We start from the raw sequence: 26,121 nt of genomic DNA on the forward strand, positions 1-26,121 counted from the left end.
TATCCATTGAGAGGTTGTTAATTCTTCTTCTGAAAATAGCTATCAAAATATTTTTGCTAGAATAAATAAAGCTATTGAGAAAGAAGAAAAAACAGCCTCCAACACCTGAAACTGCTCTGAGTCCCACAGCTATCCCTCAATATTATTACAAGCCGATCTGACACTCACAGCCGGGTAAGCTCTGTTTTCCTCCTGGACATCAACAATCCCACAGATACCTACCTCGGATAAGATTATTCTGAGACATGACACACTAAGACAAAGCAATGCCACTTGAAGATTTTGTCTAAGAACAGACAAAAACAAGGGCACCTGCAACGCACAAAACACCAAACATCCCCTTCTCGTGCTAAACAGAATGGCTGTTCCTTCTTTACTCAGTCAGAATTGCCCCACCTTCTAACAGCATTCTATCTACAGCAAAGCCCGGTTCCTCAGTCTTACCCCAATTCATGCAACCAAAGTTCAAATTCTGTAATGGGTTTTTTTCTATAACCTACCGTCGCTCATGGTGTGTGGTCTCCTTTGCCTCAAAAAACACTAAACCCAATTTGTTCAACTTATGGTGTGTTCCTGGTGGTCTTTGAATGAAGGGCCCTGACAGTGTCAAAGTATCAAAGTCTTTCCGAATTCCCATAATACCAACTACCGTCAAGCAAATTAATTCCCTACCCACAATAGAGCAATTTTATTTTAAGGCCTTTAATCGTGTCCACATACATGTTCTGTGTATTTTCCTAGTACAGGAAAAACTGTATATACTATTCTGGATTCTACTTTTATCTGCTCAACATTATATCAATTTTAATGGCTAAATCATATCCCACCATGATTTTAAAGAATTTCTCCTTATAGGTATAAAAGAAGAGAATGCACATCTTGCTTCCACTTTCAATAACCTACCTAAACTATTCAAGACCATCACCATCTAGCCTCAGGCCAGATGCGCCAGGTTCCTACTTATCCGATCTGTTGGCAAAGACAAACGCAGTCTGATTGCTTTATAAAGAAATGAATTATGAAACAGTACTGGGCGTCAAGAGGCTCGGACGTTACGCATGTTCAGTAAACAATAGTGTAACCTCTGGCTAAATATTTTCTCACTCTAGGTCTACTTCCTCTTCTGTAAAATGAAAGAGTCACGCTCGTCCCTCACTGTCTCTTGCAGTTAGGAAGTCCGTAGCCCTGTGACTTGCTCGTGGGAAAGAGCCACGGGACAGGCGATCCCATGACTTGGGTGCAAAAGGCCACAGGGGGCCCTTTGGGGCCTGCTCCGGGCTGCTCGCACCGCCCAGGCTTGGGACCACTCAGCGTTTCCCACGGCCCTGCAGTATCCTGGGCTGAACTCCTGAACTTCTTCGGGAGAAAGCACCTGACCATCAGGCAGTCTGTCCTTGATTGAGTAATGCACACAGGTCCACCGGAACATTTTATTTAAACACATCAAAATGCAAGGGCCTGGAACTGGTTATTCAAGTACACTCACTCAAATTTAAGAATGTGCGAATCACACCCAGGTATCCTGCAGAGACTAGGATTTCCTTTAAAGGTGTTCTAGTTGCAGGTAGCACCGAATCTACCGAGGACGGGGTTCGCCAGCCCGCTCTGCACCCACACCCCTGTGCACGAAACCACAGACCCCCGTAAAGAAGCTGCCCAGCACGAGGTGTTCCTCGTACCCGCTCGCGCCGCCACACCTGCGCCTCCATCCCCGCCCGCACCTGCACGCCCCTCTCTGCGCCTCGGCTCAAGCTCACTCACCGGCGGCGCGTGCTGCGCGACGGCACAGCTGACGGCGGCAGCCAGGAGGACTAAGGCGACGCGACTCCGGCCCGGCATCGCTCTAGCAGCCAACGCCACTCCCCGGACTCCAGCAGAGGCAAAGAAGAGCCGGCTGGGCCGGGGGCAGGCCACGCCCCCTCTGCCGCGTGACCCGCGACCTGGGACCGCACCATTCCAGGCAGTGGGGGGAGCGCTCGGAGGAGGCGGGACTGGGAGGAGAGGACGGGACTTTTCAGTGCCACGAAAAGGGTGGCGTAGAGAAGGAGAGTGAGCCTTCCAGGCTACCTGCAGAAGGAGAGTCGCGATCGCCTTTGGCGCGTGGCGTGATCCATCCCCCTCCCCCACCGCGGGCAATAGTCGGACCGAGCCGGAGCCCCGCCCCGTAGGTGGGGCCGGGAGCTTCACCCGTGCCGCGAGCTTCACCCGTGCCGCCTCGATGGGGCGCCTCTAGCAGGCGGGTGCAGCCTGTCCCGCGTACCCAGGCGTCCTCGGTACCCACGAAACGGATCCAAAGAGTCTCAACACCAATGTAACATCCCACCCTGACCCATCTTTGCCCTCTGAGAAAAGCGGCCCGAAATGAGTTGAGTTATTCATCCCCACCGCGGGGTCAGGGACCAGGAGCAGTTGAGTGGCCGAGGAGTGAGAGAGAATCGAATCAACTCGGGTCCTCCAAGCTGTTGGTTACCCACTTGGGCTTTCACAGCAAAGCTGCCAAATCCCAGAATTGAGGCCTCGGTGAAAAGCGCGCTGAGACTTGGGTAGGAGGCCCGGTGGGACCCGCGAGCTTTCTCTCCCAGCCCGATGCAGCCGTTCATTAAGCGGCTGTGTTTCCTCCTAACTGGCGAAGGACTCAGGCGGGCGGAGCAGAGCTCAGCTTGGGAGGAGGCGGACGCGAGTAGCTCGGCAGGGGGACTCGCTTGGCTTTCGTGCCATCCGTGGACACAGTCGCGCGGGTAGGTGACCGGGTTGGATTTCAAAGTCCAGCAGGAAATCCTGCCCTCTGGGTTGCACTTCCTGGATGAGCCTCTGACGTCTCAAGCAGCATTGTTTTAATGCTTTGATGAAGCTCAGCACGCTGCCGAAATCTCGGCAGTATTTTTTCTTTTCTTTTTGCATGTGAGAGAAAGGACAACAAATTGCAGTTTTATCCATTTGTATTATTTCTTTAGAAAACTCAACACTCTTTTTGTTGGAGGTGGGGAAATGAGAAGGTGATGTTTTGTTTTGCTTTTTTTCCTATTTTTTTTTTTTAAAGGAGGAGAAGATGACAGTGTTCTCCCTAAGGATGAAGTTTGACTTTTGAAACATATCACATGCTTAAAGCACGTTTGAGCTCCTGCATGAACAGTAAGCTAGCAGATGGTAGAAATATTCTTTATTAATTCAAAAAATATTTACTGCGGACCTACAATGTGCCAAGCATGTCTCCTGACACTGGGGATAAGCAGTGAACAACAACAAAAAGACAAACTTCTTCCACCCTGAGGCGTATGTTCTAGGTGAGAAATGGGCAATAAACATAATACCTAAGAAAATTATATGGGATGTTAGTGATAAATGCTGTGGAGAAAAAGGGAGGCCAGGGGCATCAAGTGTGGAGATCAGAAGTGGTAGAGTTACAATTTTAAATAAGAGGGACAGATAGACATGATTAAGGAGGTGAAGTTTGAGCAGACAGTTGAGGGAGGCCAGGAAGCTAGTTTTGTGTGTGCCCAAGTAAGAGTATTCTAGGCAGAGACAGCAGCTGTTAAAAGGCTTTAAATGGAGAATGTGCCTGGCATGTTCAATTACAGCAGACGTGCGTGGGTCTGACACAGAAAGAACAAGGGGAAAAGAAGAAAGAAGTATTAATAGACACAGTATTTAGTTAAGGAGAGCAGGGCAAATTCTGTAAGGCATTCAGAGCCATTTCACTCCGGAAAAAAATGTGTAATATTGAATATACGTGTTAAATGTTGAATCTATGGAATTACCTTGGAGCTTAAAATAAGTGTGCGAAGAAGAGGATTCCCATCTTTTAGTTGTTATTACTAAATCAGATAGCTACTGGATTGGAAGATCATTCATCTTCAGTACTCTTGAGAGCGATTGAAACATGTCACCAAGCATATTTTTTTCCCTACTGGAGGATGTTAATTGGTGATTAGGTAGTCTAGCAAAATCAGATTCTTTATGGAAAAAATTTGTCAATTGACATACTATTCTTAGGCACCACTTTCGCAGAACTATGCGTCTAACTTTCAAAGGTCTATTATATATTATTGATACTCTTTTCAGATAAAATGTAAATCTAGTTCCCTAAAATTAAACCATTTCATGCATGTCTTTTTTTCTTACACATATATCTTTATTTTGCCTACACCATTCTTTAATACTAGAAATGTACAGAAAGTCAAGGCAAGGTGTGTGTAGGAGACTTTGCAGTGGTTTTTGGCGTACTGATCTGTTCATAGAAAATGGTATTTCAATGTGCAAATGATTATGTCCACGGAAAGGGTGGTTCATACTGCACAAAAGCATCAAGTTTAAGACTTGGATAACCTGTTTCGTGTGCAAGAGTCGGGATATGTAATCAGATTGTTTATGGAATAGCTGAAGTTCTTGGCAAGCTGTGGACTTCCTCATCTCCTACCTAAAATTCCTAGGTTCCTGAGGTGGAGCCTTGATTTAAAAGCGTTGCAACTTAGCCACCCCACCCTAAATGAAACCTATCATGTATAACATGACATTACCTGGAACAGGTTTGACTTGATTTAGTAAAACCGAATATACAAAAATGTATACTAAAAGGTCAAGAGATAGAGAAATAATGTTTCAGTTTGAGAAATAAACATTTTTTTTAACTTTAAATATTGACTTTTTTATGAATAAGGAAGCTTTTTATTTTACAGGTCTTTGTGGGAAGAAACAAATCACAAAAGCAATTAAGAGAGCTCAAACAATGGGTAAGAAAGAGCACCTCAACAACTGTATTGAGCTAGCTGAAATTTTGCTCATTATGCTTTGTCAAGAACTTTAATTATCTCTTTACAGGGTTTATGCCAGTTACATACAAGGATCCTGCATATTTCAGGGACCCTAAAGTTTATAACATCAGATAACGGGAATAAATTCCATCACATTACCACCAGTAAACTTATTTTATAGTAAGTGGTTGTATGATGCCAATACTGACTCAAACCAACCTTTGGATAGAAAAGTGTTTCAGGAGTGAGGTAAAGAATGACACTTCCCCTTCATACCAATCAGTGTTCATTAAGCAGATCGCTTATTTAAAATGTTAACACTCATCACATTTTACATATGTTGAATAAAAGTGGTTCTGGGTGATTGTCATTTATATCTGGTCCACAAATAGCTCATACAATGTAGTACACCATTCAATTGAATGGAGTTAAAACTGCTCAGAATGGTTTTCTAACTAGCAAATGTAAGTATGCCTGGTTAAGAGATCTTCCCTTTGTAGGAATGTTACACTGGGATGCATAGTGATGCTGTCACAGCAGGACAAAACATTCCTAGACAACTCTATCCTCAAACCAGTAGTGTCTTTTACATAAAAAGATGATTTACACCTAATAGACATTGAATGTGATAGACATGTATGTATATATGTATCAGTTCTGAGTTCCACCAGCCTATCCCAAACACACTGGATTACCAGGCTTGTACTGTACTCAAAATTAAGGATTTGCTAAATTTCGTGCAAAGGACTCTAAACTAGGGGAGAGATTATTGTTTGTGTTGCGTTATAGTTGTGTAATAATTAAGGCTGCCAGATTTAGCAAGTACAAATGTAGGACAAATTTAAATTTTAGATCATGTTTTGCAAAGGTACTGCGTGAGATCCAGCATTTTATCTGGCAACACTAGCTGTAATGTACTTCTAAAAAATTATCACTTAAGGATAATTTTAATGACTCAGATAAATTTCATATAAATTTCTTTCCACATTGTGAAAATAAGGCTATTCTAGCTTTTCTAATACTTTTCTTTTTTAATAGAGATGGGTCTCACTGTGTTGCCCAGGCTGGTCTCTAACTCCTGGCCTCAATCAATCCTGCCTTGTCTTCCCTAAGTGCTGGGATTACAGCTGTGAGCCACTGTGCCTGGCCTCACTTTTCCAATTCTAAAGAATGTGTGTAAGCCTTTCCCTCAACAACTTATTGAAAGGCAAAAAAAGGTTTGGAAATAAAAGGATCTGATGTTTGAAAAAGTACTTTGTAAAATAAATGCACTAAGACTTATCTGTGGATTACTGCAAAGAGGTGAATATAGTAAAAACAAATGAACTTACCTGTATTAATGCAAGTAGCTCAACCTAGTAAAAACAATGGAAATGTTTGACTTTACCCATCAGCCAAATTTAAAAAATCTCCTTTTAAGGTTAAAAGGATCAAAATGTAGGTGACCGTGAATATTCAGCAAAACCCTCATCTTTTCAATCTCTTCATCTGTTTCTGGGCTGCTCATTTTGGATGCTTTTTTATTGGTTACTACTATCAGTATCTGTTTTAGATGGTTTGTCTTGTGTGTCTAACAGCCGTGAACACTCTTTTTTTTTTTTTTTTTTTTTTCTGAGTCGAAGTATTCCTCTGTAGCCCAGGCTGTAGTGCAGTGGCAGGATCTCAGCTCACTGCAAGCTCCGCCTTCTGGGTTCACACCATTCTCCTGACTCAGCCTCCCAAGCAGCTGGGACTACAGGCACCTGCCACCACGCCGGGCTAATTTTTTGTATTTTAATAGAGACAGGGTTTCGCCATGTTAGCCAGGATGGTCTCTGTCTCCTGACCTCCTGATCCGCCCACCTTGGCCTCCCAAAGTGCTGGGATTATAGTTGTGAGCCACCGCGCCCAGCCAATTTTTTTGTATTAGAGATGGGGTTTCACTGTGTTAGCCAGGATGGTCTCGATCTCCTGACCTCGTGATCCGCCCGCCGTCATCTCTTGAATTGCCATCTGTCAGCTAAGTCTAAGGTTTTATGCTTAACCATTTGTGGTGTACTAGCTGGACTAGCTTCAGCAGTGTCAGTGTTTTCTACCATTAAGGTCAGATTGTCTACTACATCGAGATGGTGGTGGTTGTTAGAGCTACCTTTAGAAACATGTCTGTTTTTTTAAAGACATAACACATGCATGAAGAAATTCAGAATCTGGAAAAAAGGTCCATAATGCTTGACAAAGAAAAATGTTCTCCTGAGGGTCTTTTTTGGATGCTCTTCTCTCGTGCTGCCGGAATCTGGGCTCATCTCCTTTTTTCAATTTCTCGTTTTAATCTGTTTACATCCTTTACTAGTTTATCTACTGCTTGTTCACTGTCTTCCACTTTTTTGCATATACTCTTTAATTCCTCTTACAATGAAGCATACATTTCATTTATCTTATGTACCTCCTTTAAGGATCCATCTTCTTCAAAAAATTTAGAGCTGTGTGTTTGTACTGCTCGGCTAAAACCAGTGGACATACAGGAACCTGATACAGTTTTATAACCTAGTTGTTCAGACATGCCCAGATTTGCAACCACTGAAGGTACCCTGTGAAAAAGTCCTTTTCGAGGTTTATATAAGGCATGTTCCAGTCAATGAGTAGAGCGGCTTTCTGTTATTATACTTGGTGTTCATAGCAGAAAAACCAGGTCTTGGTTTGAAAAATGCTCCTGCAAGTTTTTGTGAAGCAGCCTCTCTCTAAATGTCATGATGTGATCTGAATGACGATGGAATTTGTACCAACCTACCACATTCTTTGTGAATTTGATAATATTTTCTTCAGTGCTTGCTCATTTACTTCACCTGAAGAATTATAAAAACTAAAAAACTGATAGCATGGAATATATTTCTGAATGTCAATTGTATAAACAACTTCAGCATCATCTATTTGGCAATCAGTAATGCTATTCTTTTTTTTTTTTTTTTTTTTTTGAGATGGAGTCTAGCTCTGTCGCCCAGGTTGGAGTGAGGTGGCCCGATCTCGGCTCACTGCAACCTCTGCCTCCCGGATTCAAGCAATTCTCCTGCCTCAGCCTCCCAAGTAGCTGGGATTACAGGCGCCCACCACCATGCCCAGCTAATTTTTTGTATTTTTAGTAGATACGAGGTTTCACCGTGTCAGCCAGGCTGGTCTCGAACTCCTGACCTCAGGTGATCCACCCGCCTCAGCCTCCCAAAGTGCTGGGGTTACAGGCGTGAGCCACCATGCTTGGCCTTGTCTTCTCCCTTCTAATATGAAAGAGGAAGCTAGGAATCCCCATTGCTGCTGGCAAGCATGCTATAAACCTGAAGGGAGCCACCTAAGATGAAATTGATACTGTGGACTACACAGTAGAAAGATGGAAAGAAACTGGGTCATTGGTGACATTGTCAAGATGCTAGATCAACCAACCACAGATCCTGTCCAACAAGTGGACTCTTCATTTACATCAGCCACTACTCTGTTATTGAATCTTGGACAAATTGGTTTGCTTACAAGTTAAATTATTGTATCTGAGAGCATCCTAACTGATACACACAGGAAAATAGACATTTCTCCTTTGTTGAGAAGGATGTACAACAAATCTATGAAGTTTAAGTTTTAGTACCTTCACTTGCTCATGCCCCTTCCCAGCCTTTTACTAAATTTTATGCTTGTAATTTTGTATTCTTTTCCTTAAGGAGAACCACTTAAATTGCATAAGATTCAGGTGTCACCAAACCTGGATCTAGCATCAGATGTTTTTGGAAGAAAATGTCCACCTTTCTCTGCCGTCTCCTCCATTCATGTCTCCCTAGGGAAGGAGAGATGTATGATGTATCTAATCGGTAAATAGTTGAAAAGGTCACAGAACGTGCGTGGCCTGGCCTCTCTTCTGGCGCTTTCATTCAGATCTGCCTCCCCACAGTAGTAGATATGCCTGCCCACACTGGTAATCCTACTGCAGCAAGCCTTGAATGACAACAGTGGACGTGAAAGTAGTTGCTGCCTTTGACCACATCTTCCCAAAGTGGCACGTCACCAACAGACCTTAAAATCATGACGTTATAACGTAATGGCTGTGAAGATTTGGAAGAAAGCACTCTAAAATGAGAGCTCTGAGAGATGTAGAGAGAAGGTAGTCAAGGAATGGCGCCTATAAGCACCTCCTGTCACCAGGGTGCACATCCGGTCCCTGCACCTCCATCCTCACCCTGCCCTCAGCTCACTCCCCTCCTGTTAGAAATTGGCTGTGCCCCTGAAAAGTCATTTGCATTTGCCTAAAGACTGAGTACACAAGCTCATTCCAAAGTAGAAGGTGTTGAAGTTCCATTTTGGCCTCAGGTCAAAATTGTTTTCTCTATTTCAGCTTAATGAGCAAGAAAGCAGAATCTAATCTGTGTATGTTTCTAACGCCTGTGTATATTTCTCAACTGTTTCCCAGCTCAGAAAGGTGAGGAGTATGACAGTCACCCTGAAATGACAACAGAAGCCAACAATAACAAGTATAGTAATAATGTGTGTATAGAAAGTACTAAATGACCATTAAATGAAGAGCAGATTACTAGGTGCTATGGAAGATACACATGCAGTGAAATACAAATTCCAGATCTCAGGGAGTTTGCAACCGAAAAAGAATATAACACTAATATATATACAAGGGGACTTCAAAACGTTCATGGAAGATGGAGTTAAAGGATAAAAAGTATAAACTTTATTTCTTTTTTTTTTTTTTTTTGTGAGATGGAGTCTCCCTCTGTCGCCCAGGCTGGAGTGCAGTGGCGCAATCTCGCCTCACTGCAAGCTCCCCCTCCCAGGTTCACGCCATTCTCCTGCCTCAGCCTCCCGTCATAAGCACCATCAAGGTCAAGACACTTTTGTCAGGGATGATACCAGCCATTTAGTCCATCCTTAAAAAAAGAGGGTCCTGGGAATTTAACCATGTCAATGCAGTCTTTATTAACTGAAGAAAAATGGGTGCCCTTTACAGATTTTTTAAGATTAGGAAACAAAAAGAAGTCAGAAAGATTTCCTGTGGAAGCTCTTGCAAAATTGCCCTTGTTTGATGAGAGGAATGGGCAGGAGCATTGTCATGGTGAAGAAGGACTCTCTGGTGAATCTCCTGGGCATTTTTCTGCTAAGGCTTTGGCTTTCTCAAAATAATAATAAGGAGATGTTGTCATTTTTTGGCCCTCCAGAAAATCAACAAGCGAAATGCCTTGAGCATCAAAAAGAAATGTTGCCATGATCTTTGCTCTTGACTGCTTTGTTTGTTTGTTTTTGGAGACAGAGTCTTGTTCTGTCACCCAGACTGGAGCGCAGTGGTGCAATCTCGGCTCACTGCACCTGCACCCGCCACCTCCCAGGTTCAAACAATTCTGCCTCAGCCTCCCAAGTAGCTGGGATTACAGACATGCACCACCACTCCTGACTAATTTTGTATTTTTATATTTATGTTTTTATTTTATTGTTATTTTTTGGAGACAGAGTCTCGCTCTGTCACCCAGGTTGGAGTGCAGTGGTGCCATCTCGGCTCACTGCAACCTCTGCCTCCCAGGCTCAAGTGATTCTCATGCCTCAGCCTCCGGAGCAGCTGGGATTACAGGTGCATGCTGCCACGCCCGGCTAATTTTTGTATTTTTAGTAGAGACAGGCTCTCACCGTGTTGACCAGGAGGGTCTCAAACTCCTGACCTCAAACGATCCACCTGCCTCGGCCTCCCAAAGTGCTGAGATTACAGGTATGAGCCACTGCGCCTGGCTTTATTTTTGTATTTTTAGTAGAGATGAGGCTTCACCATGTTGGCCAGACTGGTCTCAAACTCCTGGCCTGAAGTGATCCACCTGCCTTGGCCTCCCAAAGTGCTGGGATTACAGGTGTAAGCCGCCGCGCCTGGCCTGGTCTGCTTTTGCTTTGACTGGACCATTTGCAATTCTTGGAAGCCATTGCTTTAATCGTGCCTTGTATTCAGGATCCTACTGGTAAAGCCGTCCTGTTACAGTTCTTCAAATAAATGCTTCAGCATCCTGATCTCAGTTGTTTAAAATGTTCATTTAAAAGGTCTACTCTTGACTGCAGCTGATCTGGATGTAATGGTTTTGGCATTCATTGAGGGGAAGGTTTGCTCAACTTTAATTTTTCACTTGTAATTGTGTAAGCTGAACAAGTTGAGATGTCTATGCTGTTGGCTGTTATTTGTGCTGTTGTTAATCCTCTTCAATTAGGGCATGAAGATGATGAATTTTTTTTCTCACAACTTGATGTAATGATCTGGCACTGTGGGTTTCATCTTCAACATTGTCTCATCCTTTTTAAATTGAGTTGTTTGTAAACTGCTGATTTCTTTGGGGCATTGTCCCCATAAACTTTTTGTAAAGCATTAGTGATTTCACTGTTCTTCTACCCAAGCTTTACCATAAACTTGATATTCTTGCTTCAATTTTACAGAATTTGTGTTGCTCAGATAGGGACTTTTGTCCGACTGACGATTTATCCTTCCTATTACCTCCAGCTAGATCCTTTGAGACATATTACAGTACGATAGTATGAGTTTATTTTGGTGCAAATTTTGAAATCATACATAGTTATTTTATAGCACGCATTTTCCATGGACTTTTTGAAGTCCCCTTATATATATAGACTTATAAAGGCAGCTTTAACTGAAGCATATTTTACACATGTTCTATTTGGTTGAGGATATGAAATTACCATTTTTGTAGATAAAATGTATTTGAATATTAACACTTTCATATAGCCAACCTAATTGTTACCAACACCCGAAACATTCACAATTACTTGACTTGGAAACTTCAACATTCCAGAACATTCACAATTACTTAACTTGGAAACTTCAAATTCCAGAACATTCACAATTACTTGACTTGGAAACTCCAACATTCCAGAACATTCAGAATTACTTGGCTTGGCAACTTCAACATTCCAGAGCATTCACAATTACTTGACTTAGAAATTTCAACATTCCAGAACATTCACAGTTACTTGACTTGCCATCACACTGTAGTTATCTGTAGACCTCTGGGGTCCCCTGCTTCTCCTCACTCTTTGAAAGTTTTGACACCTGACTCACTGTCACTCTTTTAAACGTGACTCTTGGCAACATTCTTGGTGATTTCAACATCCACAAAGACAATCTTTCCAATATTCTGGTTTCCTGACTTCTGAAAATGTTCTTGGATGCCATTTTACCTCAAATACCCAGTTCCATGGTCATATCTTAGACATTGGAATATTTACATCATTTTGCTTCTGGGGTACCATTCTCCTGATTCTTCCATTACTCACTGGCCACATTTTGAATAGCATCTGTTGGTTTCTCCTCATCAACTGATCTCTATATGTAGGAGTACCCTAGGGCCTGGTCATCAGACATTGTTTCTTATTTATCTATGCTTACCACTTAATGTGACCTCATTCACTCTCATGACTTTAGTTCCATCTGAATATTGATGACAGCTATGGTTTAAATGTGTCCCTCCAAAATTCAGGTGTTGTCAGTGTGCTGGTAGTAAGAGGTGCCTTCTTTAAGAGGTGATTACCTCATGAGGGTTCCTCCCTAGTGAATGGAATTAAGGCCTTTATTAAAAAGGCCTCGCGGCCGGGCACGGTGGCTCACGCCTGTAATCCCAGCACTTTGGGAGGCCGAGGCAGGCAGATCACAAGGTCAGGAGTTGGAGAACAGCCTGGCCAATATGGTGAAACCCTGTCTCTACTAAAAATACAAAAATTAGCTGGGCATGGTGGCACACACCTGTAGTCCCAGCTACTCAGGAGGCTGGGGCCGGAGAATCGCTTCAACCCGGGAGGCGGGGGTTGCAGTGAGCCAAGATCATGCCACTGCACTCCAGCCTGCTAACAGAGCAAGATTCCATCTCAAAAAAAAAAAAAAGAACAAGGCTTCGCAGCCATGATTCTCAGCAAACTAACACAGGAAGAGAAAACCAAACACTGTATGTTCTCACTCATAAGTGGGAGCTGAACAATGAGAAAACATGGACACAGGGAGGGGAACAACACACACTGGGGCCTGTCAGGGTGGGGTGAGGGGAGGGAGAGCATTAGGATGAATAGGTAATGCATGTGAGGCTTAATACCTAGGTGATGGGTTGATAGGTGCCGCAAACCACTATGGCACATGTTTACCTATGTAACCTCATTCTGCACGTGTATCCTGGAACTTAAAGTAAAATTAAAAAAAGAGAAAACATAAATGGCTAATTAACAAATAAAATTGTGTTTCACCTCTAAAAATAAAAATAAAACATAAAAAGTCTTCACCAAACAGTTGGCATCTTTTGCTCTTCTTCCTTCTACCAGAGGAGAACACAGTAAGAAGGCTGCACCAGAGGCTGTGGTCTTGATCTTGGACTTAACCTCCAAAACTGAGAAAATAAATATCTATTCTTTATAAATTACCCAATCTCAGGTACTGTTATAGCAGCACACTCCCAAATTTATGTCACTAGCTCAGACCTGTCCCCTGAATTTAGATTCTTATATGTAGTTGCTTCTCAGCCTCATCTACTTTGGATACCTAATAGGCATCTTAATATGTCATGTCTAAAAAGGAACTTATGTTCTCTCCGTCCCAATATACACTGTCCCTTTCCCAAATCTTCCCCATCTCAGTAAATGGCAATCCCATCTTTCTAGTTGCTTAGGCCAAAGAATCTTACAGTCAATTTGATTTTTCTCTTTCTTACCACATACTCAATGCACCAGCAAATCCTATTAGCTTTACCTTCAAAATATACGATACCCCGAATCTGACCACTTCTCACACTTTCCACTTCTGCTTTCTTCCAGGTTACTCTCATCTGGATTATTGTAGTCACCTTGTCACTGGTATCTCTGCTTTCTCCTAACCCCCATCTAATCTCCAAAAAATCAGAGCATGTCACTCCTGGCCCCCAAATCCCCCCAATGACTCTGCCCTCCCCACCCCACTCAGAATTAAAGTCAATGATCTTTTTTTTTTTTTTTTTTTTTTGAGATGGATTCTTGCACTGTCACCCAGGCTGGAGTGCAGTACGTAGTGTGATCTCAGCTCACTGCAACCTCTGCCTCCCAGATTCAAGCGATTCTCCTGCCTTAGCCTCCTGAGTAGCTGGGATTACAGGTGTGCACAATGCCTGGCTAATTTTTATATTGTTAGTAGAGTTGGGGTTTCACCATGTTGGCCAAGCTGGTCTCGAACTCCTGACCTCAGGTGATCCACCCACCTTGGCCTCGCAAAGTACTGGGATTACAGGCATGAGCCACCATGCCCAGCCTAAAGTCAATGATCTCACCACAGACCACAAGGCTACTTTGATCCAACCAGCCCATCTTATATACTACCACTTTCCAGTTTTCTCACAGTGCTCCAATCACACTGGCCTTCTTTCTGGACTTTGAACGTGCCAAATATACTCTCCTTGAGGGACAGAGCACTTACTGCTACCTTTGTTTGGAATGTTCTTTCCCAGATACCCATGTGGCACACCCGAATGCTTGAGTGGCCCCTTATTAGTGAGGCCTTCCTATAGCATTATATATAAGATGGATGTAAGGTAGGACTCAGAACATACTCCCTATCCTCCTTACTCTACTTCACCTGACTCCAAACACTGTCACCATCTGACGTAGTACATATTTTATGTTTTATTTGTTTAGCATCTTTCTCCCTCTAACTAGAATGCAAGCTCCATGAGGACAGAGATTTTTGTTTTGTTTACCGCCATATTGTCAGCAGCTAGAGCAATTTCTGGCATGTAGTAGCACTCAATGAATATTAATTGAATAAATGAGCTACCTAAAAAATAACTGCATTGATATCATAACCCAAGTAGTGTCTGAAATAATGTAATGAATTACCAGAATGCAAATGAATTATTTTCCAGATGTCTTTAAGTTGGGTGTTGGAAAGTCAATATGCATTTTTCCTACAAATATAAAGTAAGTGCTATTATCCCCATCTTATGGATAAGACATCTGATATTTAGCTTATGCAACTATGCCCATTTTCTGATTTTGAGGCAAGTACCTCACCACTTATACTAAATTTCCAGGTCAGATCATAAAACCTTATGTAAGCCATAAAATTCAGATATAAAGTAGTCTAAAAAAAGGAAGGACCAGAATGGAAGATACCTATCTTACACACAAACAGCTGTATCTAGAGTATAGGTTTCTTAGCTTTCTAGATGTTTCACCCAGTTATAGCTGTTCTTTGATAGTGATACAGTGATAGAGGCAGGAGGCAGAGAAATTCTAGGCAGATGGGAAGATCCCTGGCGAAGCACCACCCTAAAGCTGAAAAGCTTGAAACCACTGCCTAAAGTGAGAACTTATATTCCCGTTTTCCTGCTTGAATGTTGTCTTTTCCTAAACTACCCACAGCCTGCCCCACCCTATCTTGTGCCTATAAAGACCCCAGACTCAGCCAGCAGAGGGGAGAAACAGCTGGACATCAGAGAGAAGCAGCCGGACTTCAGAGGGACAGCTTGATGACATAACTTTGGAGAAGAATGCAGCCAGAGATGGGTGGACTCCAGGGAAAGATTACCTGCCGCCCCACCCTCTTTTCAGCTCCCCTTCCTGCTGAGAGCCACTTTCATTGGCAATAAAATTCACTGCATTTGCTATCCTTCGATTTGTTTGTATGACCTTATTTCTCCTGGACGCCGGTCAAGAGCTCAGGAACCATCAGTGCGATACAAAAGGCTGTCACACTGGCCCTTTGCCCTCACCGGAGGAGGGCAGCCACCTCATGCAAAAGAGCAGAGAGCTCACTGAGCTTTTAACACTCAAGCTGTCCACGGGTGGAAGAGCTGAAAGAGCACTGTAACGCACCCTCTGGGACTTCAGGAGTTGCAGGCACCCTGCAGGGATGTTGCTGTGGGGTCTGTATGGGGTTTGCTCCTGCTGGTGCCCCAAAGTGCTTGCTCTAGCTCCTGTACCTACTCACCTGTGTGTTCCCTCCTGTGGGGTGGAACACAGTGGGTCCAAGTGAGTGGAGTTTGATCCCGCTGGTGCCAAAGTAGCTGGCTGGTTCCAGTGCTTGTGCACTCCAGTTCCTGCCTTGTTTGCTGGTGCTCTGCCTCCCATGAGGAGTTGAGAATGGCAGGCAGAGTAAATGAGGCACCCCTGTCGTGAGTCCTGCAAAGGGGTCAGGGAAATATTCTCCTCCGGTAGGTTTTTCTGTTTTCATCAACTTATCTGCTTTCTTCCTCTCCTCTCCTCTCCTCTGCAGCTTAGGTTCCATGGGCCACCATTTTAACCACTTACTTGCCAATATATTAAACTTTCTCCCTTTTTGTTCTTTCATTGCCCATTCTGTAAAACCCCAACCCTGGATGAATACAACTATCTATATCCTCTATATACATACACCTGGACTATTGACTTCTACTCAGCAGACTTAGTGTCATTATAAATTTATGGCAGACAATCTACTGGGCCCTCAATACTATGCAGCAAATCTGTGATTCTCAGGCATGTTATCTCTCTTAACTCTTTGAAATCTTCTCAAAACTTTGTCTATTATTTCTTCTGTTGCTCTTAGATTACCATGTCTTCTTCTTCATGGAGAAAATGTTAATTTCAGAAGGGAATTGCCTCAATTTTCTGCCATCAAGTCTGCATATGGTCTACATCTATCTCTATACTTTTCTACTTCTCTTCTGCTACAGTGGAGAGGTTTCCCCTTCTGTTTTAGCCCAATCTCTTCTTCCTTTTATGGAATACCATGCCATAAATTATGACTTCTCTCTCTTGCATCTTCAGCCTCTTCTTTTCTATTGGCTTCTTGATATTAACATTTACATATACTCAAGTCTCTCCTATGTTAAGAAAAAGTCTTCCTTGGATCCTGTTACTAACCTCACTCTCCCTCATTCATAGCCAAAGTTCTCAAAAGAAAACTACACTGGAAATTCCCAAATACTGATCCATGGACTATAAGACCATTGGGAGATATTTTTAGGTGTCTGTGGCAAAATAAGAAACAAATAAGCTAATGTAGTCCATGTTTACTCATATAGCAAGTTACAGATATGAGTCAGATTAAGGTTACTGTTTTCTCCCGAAGAGTGTTCATTATTCTTTTATATCCTTCCTATTTTTCTGGAATTGAATGCTTTTTAATAAAATAATGGCACTAGTAGGTAGAATTAAAAAAATTCTGCTTGGCAAAATAAAAACTTACCCTGTCTATATAATACAAAAATATTTTGCATTTATTACTGTTGCTTTAAGTTTAAAAGTGTTGAATTGACTTTATTATATTTATTTCCTCACCTCTAACTCACCCACCAATACTTCCCCATCTGGATATTGCACCAACAACCTCTGCCAAAAATGCTCTTGCTGAGGTACCCAGTGAGCTCTGTAAGGCAAAAGTTAATTTTCATTTTGTTAGATCCTTCAGTACATTGGATAAAATTGACAACTTCCTCTTCCTTAAAAAGCCTCCCTTTTATGGCTTCCATTATGCTCCAGCTACTGGTTTTCTGCAGCCTTCCTTGACTTCATTTCCACAGTCTTTCATCACCTCCTCCTCTACTACATCACACTAGTGTTGGAAATCCTTGGTCTCTGTCCTATCTAACTTGTATTAGTCTACATTGTCTCCCAGAGTGATTTCATTCCCTCCCAAGGCTTCTGTGTCCAGATTCTGTGTCTGATTTATGTGGCATTTGATAGGTGACTTGAGAGAAGTCAGAAACTGAGTTCATCAGTTTTCCCTCCTTTCAAATCTGCTCATCCTCCATCTCAGTAGATAACATTACCATCTACTTTCATGCTCAAGCCTGAAATTTAGAAGTTGCCTTGACTTCCTTCTTTCCTTTATCACCGACATTTAATTCTAATCATTAAGACAGTTAATTGTTTTAAACAACTCTCAAATCTGTCATCTTCTTTCCACCCTCCCTGCCGGCATCCTAGTCTAGCCTACCATCATTTCTTTCCTCTACCACTGCAGTAAATTCCTACGTGGACTCTCTCACTGTTCAAAACGTCCTCTAAACTGCAACCAGAATGATCTTCTAGAAATGCAAATCTGATAATATCACTTCCCTGCTTAATGCCTTTTAATGATATCCCCTTACTCTTATGGGCTTCTCAACCTGGCTCCAAAGGCTCTGCTCAGAAGCCAGATTAGGTCTGACTTCCTCTCTGGCTTTTTAAAATCACTCTTCATCATTCATTCCCTTCCAGCCAAAAAGCAGTTCCTCCAAGACACCCTGCTGTCTCCTATCTCGATGTTCCTGCTCACAGGATTCCAATGCATGGAATATTTTCTCCTATGTGAGTCTTCACACTTATAACTCCTACTCATCCCTCAGAGTTGAGCTTAACTCCTGTCCTCCTCAGGGAAGCCTTCCCTGGCCTACATCTCTTCAAACCAAGTTTTTCACCCTATTAATCAATTCTCAAATATCCTGGAATTTTCCTTTTCAGTACTTCGCACACTTATAATTATTTGATTGATCATTTATGAATTGTTTAATATCTGACTTCCTTAATAATCTGTAAACTCTATCAAGACAGAGATCATGTCTATGTCATTTATCACCACATTCGCAATATCTAGCACAATGCCTGACATCGCTTAGGTGCATAATAAACATGTTGATGATTGATTTATTGACTATTTTTAGAGCTGAAAAACTGACCTGTCTAAATAACAGTGCTTTGTGGAAACATGCATTCACGTTCTAACATGACTTTTCTTTTCTTTCCTCAACCACACTTCTTTCATTTTTTTCTTTCTCTCTCTTGCTCTCTTTATATACATAGAAATGGTACTCTCACTCTCCGGCCTATATTTAAAAAGTCTCTAATGTGATGGGCATTGGAAAAAGTGTGGGTTCTGGAATAAGGGTTAGGTCAAAGACCTAAGGGTGAGATACCTTGGGGATTAGGTTTTTATCTCAGACTATGTCTGAGTTAGGTTTTCTCTCTATTCTCCAGGCTCTAAAGTTTCTGGATTTTTGTTTTTGCTCTAGTAAAGATACAGGAAGCACAGCTAAGCCAACCACAACCCTTTACTGTCTTTTACCAGAATCATGTAGGAAAGATAAAATCTACTCTTGGATACCAACATTGAGTCCATAACTTAAATGCAAAAGTCCAAAAAAGTGGAATCTATGACTTGTGGAATATTCAGATAATCAACCAAAGTGATGACTCCCACTTACTACCACAAACAATGGATGAGAGTTCCCATTGTTTCCTATTCTTGCCAACTCTGGTTTTAACTGACTTTTAAATTTTTGCCAGTTTGGTGACTGCAAATGCTATCTCATTGAAGCTTTATTTTGCAGTTCCCTAGTTATTAAAGTATTGGGTATTGAAGTTGGCTCTTGACACTAGTTACTTGAAAAGTCTATGATATTTACTACACAGAAATAAGCAAATACTACAAGTCAGGGCTTTCCTCACATTGGAGGACTGGTTGTTAAATATTACCAGTCCACAGCTGTTGATAAGGCTGAATATTTACTTATATCTTTATGGGCTTTCATGTTTTGTCTTGTTAAAACATCTGTTTCTATTGGCCTATTTATTTAAATTAAGCTCTTTTTTTCTTTGTAACTCATGCAGAGTTGCTCTTCATGTATCATAAATACTAACCCTTTACTAGTTAAATGTATTGCCAATATCTTCTCCCAGAATGCAGCTTGTATTTTCAATGCCTCCTCATATCATTTAAAAAATAATCCTTAAAAAGTTATTTTGGACATGTGAAAATCTTTACATTATTAATGTATATAACTTGGTGAGTTCAGAGATTAGCATATATCCATGGCACAATCACTATAATCTATGCCATAAGCCTGTCACCTCCAAAAGTTTCCTCCTGACCTCTTATTTAGTAGTATTATTTTTGTGATGACTTCATATAAGATCTACCGTTTTAGCAAAATTTTAAGCATACAATATAGTATTGTTTCTATGGGCACTATGCTGTACAGTAGATCTCTGGGACTTATTTATCTTGTATGGACAACATTTTGTACCTGTATTAGTCCGTTTTCATGCTGCTAATAAAGAAATACCTTTATTGTCTCCAAATAAAGGAAAGAGGTTTATTTGACTCACAGTTCCACATGCCTGGGGAGGCCTCAGAATAATGGCAGAAGGCAAAGAGGAGCAAGTCATATCCTACATGGTGGCAAGCAAGAGAGTGTGTGCAGGGGAACTCCGCTTTATAAAACCATCAGATCTCGTGAGACTTATTCACTATCACGAGAATAGCATGGAAAAGACCTGTCCCTGTGATTCAGTTACCTCCCACTGGGGCCCTCATATGACATGTGGGAATTATGGGAGCTATAATTCAAGATGAGATTTGTGTGCGGACACAGCCAAACCATATCAGTACCCTTTGACTAACACCTTTCCATTTCCCCTTCTCCCAGCCTTTGGCAACCACCATTCTACTCACCTTCTATAAATCGGATTGTTTTAGATTCATCATATAAATGTGATATGGTTTGGATGTCCTGCCCAAATCTCATGTTGAATTGTAATCCCCAGTGCTGGAGGTGGGACCTGTGGGAAGTGTTTAGATCATGGGGCCAGATCCCTCACGGCATGGTGCTTTTTGTGATAGTGAGTTCTCATGATATCTGGTCATGTAAAACTGTGTTGCACACCCTCCCCCCTTTCTTTCCCTCTCGCTATTGCTTTCACTATATGAGATCCCTACTCCCCCTTTGCCTTCTGCCATTATTGTAAGCCTCATAAGGCCTCCCCAGAAGCTGCTGCAGGTGCTATGCTTCCTCTACAGCCTGCAGAACCATGAGCCAACTAAACCTCTTTTCTTATAAATTACCTAGTCTCAGGCATTTCCTTATAGCAATGCAAAAATGGCCTAATACATAAAATTGGTATCAAGGAGTGAGGCATTGATATAAAGATATCATACCTGAAATTATGGAAGCGACTTTGGAATTGGGTAATAAGCAGAGGTTGGAAGAGTTTGGAGGGTTCAGAAAAAGACAGGAAAATGAGGGAAAGTTTACAACTTCTTATAGACTGGTTAAATGGTTGTGACCAAAATGCTGGATAGTGATAAGGACAGTAAAGTCCATGCTGATGAGGTCTCAGATGGAAATAAGGAATTTATTGGGAACTGGAGCAAAGGTCATGCATGTTGTGCCTTAGCAAAGAACTTGGCTGTATTCTGTTCATGCCCTAGGGATCTGTGGAAGTTTGAACTAAAGGATGATGATTTAGGATATCTGGGGGAAGAAATTTCTAAGCAACAAAGTATTCAAAATGTGGGGGAAGAAATTTCAAAGCAACAAAGTATTTAAAATGTGGCCTGGCTGCTTCTTACAGCCTATGCTCAGATGCAGGAGTATAGAAATGAATTAAAGTTGGAATTTAAATTTTAAAAGGGAAGCACAGTGTAGAAGTTCGGAAAATTTGCAGCCTGGACATGTGGCACAGAAAGAAAAAGCTTTTTCTCAGGAGAGAAATTCAAGCAGGCTGTGAAGTAACCGCTTGCTAGAGAAATTTACCAAGAGAAAGGGAGCCAAGTGCTAATAGCCAAGATAATGCAGAAAAGGCCTTGAAGGCATTTCAGAGACTTTCATGGCAGTCCCTCCCATCACAGGCCTAGAAGCCAAGGAGCAAAGAATGGTTTCATAGGCCAGGCCCAGGGTCCCACTTCCCTGCTCAGTCTGAAGACACTGTTCCCCACATTCCCACTGTTCTGGCTCCAGTCTTGGTTCAAAGGAGCCCAAATATAGCTCAGGCCATAGCTCCAGGGGATGCAAGCTCTAAGCCTTGGCAGCTTCCACATAATATTAAACTTGTAGGTGCACAGAATGCAATAATAAAAGACATATGGCAGCCTCTGCCTAGATTTCAAAGGATGTATGGAAAAGCCTGGGCACCCAGGCAGAAGTCTGCTGCAGGGGCAGAGCCCTCAAAGAGAGCTTTCTACTAGGGCAGTACCAAGGGGAAACATGAGGCTGGAGCCTCCACAGAGTGTCCAGGGGGGACTACCTAGTGGAGCTCTTAGAAAGGGGTTACTGTCCTCTAGACCCCAGAGCGGTAGAGCCACTGGAAGCTTATACCCTGCACCTGGAAAAGCCACAGGTACTCAACAAACCATGAGAGCAGCTGTGGAGGCTGAACCCTATAAACCACAGGGGCAGAGCTTCCCAAGGCCTTAGGAGTCCACCCCTTTCATTGGTGTGCCCTAGATGTGGGATATGGAGTCAAAATAGATTATTGTGGAGCTTTAAGATTTATTGACTCTCCTGCTGGGTACAGAACTTGCATGGGGCCTGTACTCCCTTTCTTTTGACTAGTTTATCCTTTTCGGAATGGAAATGTTGACCCAGTGCCAATATTTCCATTGTATCTTGGAATTAAATAACTTCTCTTTGATTTTACAGTCTCATAGGTAGAATGGACTTGCGTTGTCTCAGATGAGACTTTGGACTTTTAAGTTAATGCTGAAATGAGTTAAGACTTTTGGGGACTATTGGGATGGCATGATTCTATTTTGCAATGAATGTGAGAAGGACATTTGGGAGGGGCCAGGGAAGAAATAATATAGTTTGGATGCCCTGCCCACATCTCATGTTGAATTGTAATCTCCATTGCTGGAGGTGGGACCTGGTGGGAGGTGCTTAGATCACAGGTTGGATCCCTCATGGCTTGGTGCTGTCTTCATGACAGTGTGTTCTTGTGAGATATGGTCATTTAACAGTGTGTGGTACTTCTCCCAACTTTCTCTCCTTTTTGCTCCTGCTTTCACCGTATGAGATGCCTGCTCTCCCTTTGCTTCTGCCATGACTGTAAGCTTCCTGAGGCCTCCCTAGAAGCCAAGCAGATGCCCGCACCATGCTTCCTGTATAGCCCATAGAACTGTGAGTCAATTAAACTTCTTTTCTTATGAATTACCCAGTCTCGGGCATTTCTTTATAGCCATGCAAAAACAGCCTAATACAAATGACATTATGTAGCATTTGTCCCCCTGCATCTGGCTTATTTCACTTAGCATGTCTTCAATGTTCATCCATAGTGTAGAAAATATGCAGGATTTCATCATTTTTTAAGGCTGAATAATATTCTATTATGTTAAATCTATTCATTTGTCATTCATTTGAACATTTAGGTCATTGTCATATCTTGGCTGTTGTGAAAAATGCTGCAATGAACATGGGAGTGAAGATATCTCTTTGAGATTTTGATTTCAATTCCTTTAGTTACATGACCAGAAATGGGATTGCTGGATCATATGTAGTTCCATTTTCTGTTTTTTTTAAAGAACTTCCTCACTATTTTTCACAGTGGCTGAATCAATAATATATTTCCACCAACAGTGTACGATTCCCTTTTCTCCACAACCTCATCACTTATTATCTTTAAAAAAATTTTTTATGTATTTTTTGAGACAGGATCTTGATCTGTCATCCAGGCTGGAGTGCAGTGGCGTGATCACAGCTCACTGTAGCCTCAACTTCCTGGGCTCAATTGATCCTCCTACCTCAGCCTCCCAAGTAGCTGGGACTACAGGTGCATGCCAACACACCCACCTGATTTTTGTATTTTTTTGTAGAGCTGGGGTTTTGCCATGTTGCCCAGGCTGGTCTCAAACTCCTGGGCTAAGTGGTCCACCTGCCTCAGCTTCCCAAAGTGCTGGGATTATAGGCATGAGCCACTGTACCCAGCCATCTTTTTTTTTTTTTTTTATTGATTAAAGCCATCCTAATAGGTTCAAGGTGATATCTCATTGTGATTTTATTCTATTATATTATTTTTTATTTTTGAGATGCAGTCTTGCTGTGTCACCCAGGCTGGGGTGCAGTGGCACAATCTCGGCTCACTGCAACCTCTGCCTCTCGGGTTCAAGCGATTCTTGTGCCTCAGCCTCCTGAGTAGCTGGGATTACAGGCACCCACCACCACGCCTGGCTAATTTTTTTTGTATTTTTAGCAGAGACGGGCTTTCACCATTTTTGCCAGGCTGGTCTCCAACTCCTGAACCCAGGTGATCCACCTGCCTCGACCTCCCAAAATGCTAAGATTACAGGCATGAGCCACCGCACCTGGCTCATTGTGATATTAATTTGTATTTCTTGATTAGTGATGTTAAGCACCTTTTCACACACCTGTTGGCCATTTGTATGACTTCTTTAAATGTCTAGTCAGTACCTTTGGCCATTTTTAATCTGATTATTATTATTATTATTATTATTATTATTATTATTATTATTTTTTGCAATTGGGTTGCAGAAGTTTCTTACATATTTTAGATATTAACCCTTTATCCAAGATACGGTTTGCGAAAAAGTTCTCCCATTGTGTACGTTGTCTTTTTGTTTTGTTGTTTCCTTTGCTGTGCAGAAGCTTTTTTAATTTTGATATCCCAGCTTCTTTAAAGGAACATGTGATTTTTTTCTCTCAGTGAATGGAATTGTTTTTCAGAGAGAAAAAACTGTAATCAGGTGTTTGGAACATACTTTCGAAGGATGTTTCTTACCTTTGTTTTTAAGACCTAATTTTGATGGGTTTCCATATATACATTTAAAAGCTAAATCTAAAAATGCTTCTTTGGAGATGCATTATGTACTATTTTCTTTCAATGAATAGAACTATCTCCAAAGGAGAACTCTCTAAGCAAGTGTTTAAAACATGCTTTTGAGGGATGTTTCTTACCATTGTTTTGTAGGTCTCAATCTTAACTTCCAGTTTAATGGAATCTTTGTTGTGTCTGCTGGTGGCAGCATTCCTTCCTCTGGAACTAAGACCTCTAGGCCAGCAGAACCTAATGTGGGAGCAGGATGCAAAAATTTTGCTAGTGGATCACCAGGGGTGATGGTGAGTTGTGCCACTTCCATTTCCACCCCTCAATTCCTGTACCTGTGAATCCTGGCTATGGGAGAAACAGTATCATATATTGGATGCTGATTCAGAGCTCACATGACCTTCTGGAGAACTTTGCCCCAGCCCTACAAAATATTGTCACCTAGTGGGCATTGTAATTGTGACTTCAAAAGGCCATTTCACTGTTCTATTAACCCAGCTGCTTCAGGATGATGGGGAACATAGTAAGACCAGTGAATTTTATGAGCATGAGCCCCTGCTACACTTCTTTAGCCATAAAATCAGTGCCTTGGTCAGAGGCAATGCTGTGTGTAATACCATGACAGTGGACAAGGCATTCCATGAGTCCACAGATGTCAATCTTGACAGAAGCACTGCGTGCAGGATAAGGAAACCCATATCCAAAGTAAGCTTCTATTCCAGTGAGGACAAACCTCTGCCCTTTCCATGGTGGAAGAGGTTCAGTATAATCAATGTGCCACCAGGTAGCTGGCTGATTACCTTGAGGAATGGTGCCATATCGAGGGCTCAGTGTTAGTCTCTGCTGCTGGCAAACTGGGCACTCAGCAGTGGCTGTAGCCAGGTCAGCCTTGGTGAGTGGAAGTCCATGTTGCTGAGCCCATGCATAACCTCCATCCCTGCCACTGTGGCCACTTTGTTCATGGGCCCATTGGATGATGACAGGGGTGGCTGGGAAAAGAGGTTGAGCGGTGTCCACAGAACAGGTCATCGTATCCACTTGATTACAATCTTTCTCTGCTGAGGTCACCCATTAGTGAGCACTCACATGGGATGCAAATATCTTCACAGTTTTTGGCAACTCAGAGAGGTACATCCACATACCTTTTCCCCACATTTCTTTGTCACCAATTTTCCAATCATGTTTCTTCCAAGTCCCTGAACACCCAGCCAAGCCATTGGCTACAGCCCATGAGTCAGTATATAATCATACACTTGGCCATTGCTCCTTCCATGCAAAGTGCACAACCAGGTGCACGGCTCAAAGTTCTGCCCACTGGGAAGATTTCCCTTCACTGCTGTCCTTCAGGGATATCCTAGAAAGTGACTGCAGTGCTGCAACTGTCCACTCTCGGGTGGTGCCTGCATATCGTGCAGAACCATTTGTGAACCAGGCCCTAGTCTTCTCTTCCTCTGTCAACTGATCACAGGGAACTCCCCATGAGGCCATCGGTGCAGGCTGGGGGAGAGGGGGCAGGGTGGCAGGAGTGGAGACCATGGGCACCACTTGATGAGGAGTGGAGTCACTTCCTCGTGTAACTTACTTGTGCCTTCGGGACCTGCTCGAGCCCGATCACATATATACCACTTCCATTTGATGATGGAATGCTGCTGTGCATGACCCACTTTATGGCTAGATGGGTCAGAAAGCACCCAGTTCATGATAGGCAATTCAGGTCGCACGGTGACTTGATGACCCATAGTCAAATGTTCAGTTTCCACCAAAGCCCAGTAACAGGCCAAGAGCTGTCTCTCAAAAGGAGATAGTTATCTGCAGAAGATGGCAGGGCCCTGCTCCA

At 42.4% G+C, this 26,121-nt stretch overlaps 1 protein-coding gene, 1 long non-coding RNA gene and 1 pseudogene across 10 annotated transcripts in view; 1 reads left to right on the forward strand and 2 right to left on the reverse strand.

Annotated features, from left to right (window-relative positions):
- Positions 1–2,778, reverse strand: part of ASAH1 (N-acylsphingosine amidohydrolase 1) — a 28,459-nt gene extending 25,681 nt beyond the window's left edge. Inside the window, exon 1 of one of the 8 annotated variants that reach the window (XM_063815987.1) lies at positions 1,762–2,778. Coding sequence is in view for 2 of the 8 variants with exons in the window: in XM_009454848.4 (XP_009453123.1) it covers positions 2,475–2,600 (126 nt within the window). In the remaining 6 variants the exon portion in view is untranslated. 8 annotated transcript variants of the gene reach the window in all.
- A 50-nt stretch (positions 2,779–2,828) lies between these two features.
- On the forward strand, positions 2,829–15,381 carry LOC104007544 (uncharacterized). Of its 2 annotated transcripts, none has more exons than XR_001720053.3 (3): positions 2,829–3,284; positions 4,677–4,730; positions 13,554–15,381. It is a non-coding gene; the product is annotated as an uncharacterized LOC104007544 (long non-coding RNA). The 2 variants fall into 2 exon arrangements; XR_001720051.4 differs by having other exon boundaries at positions 2,833–3,284; positions 15,129–15,381.
- Positions 6,182–7,561, reverse strand: LOC100611843 (BRCA1-A complex subunit Abraxas 1-like; annotated as a pseudogene).
- Positions 15,382–26,121: the final 10,740 nt, after the last annotated feature.

This window comes from Pan troglodytes, chromosome 7 (assembly GCF_028858775.2).
Source record: "Pan troglodytes isolate AG18354 chromosome 7, NHGRI_mPanTro3-v2.0_pri, whole genome shotgun sequence".
Classification (NCBI taxonomy): domain Eukaryota; kingdom Metazoa; phylum Chordata; class Mammalia; order Primates; family Hominidae; genus Pan; species Pan troglodytes.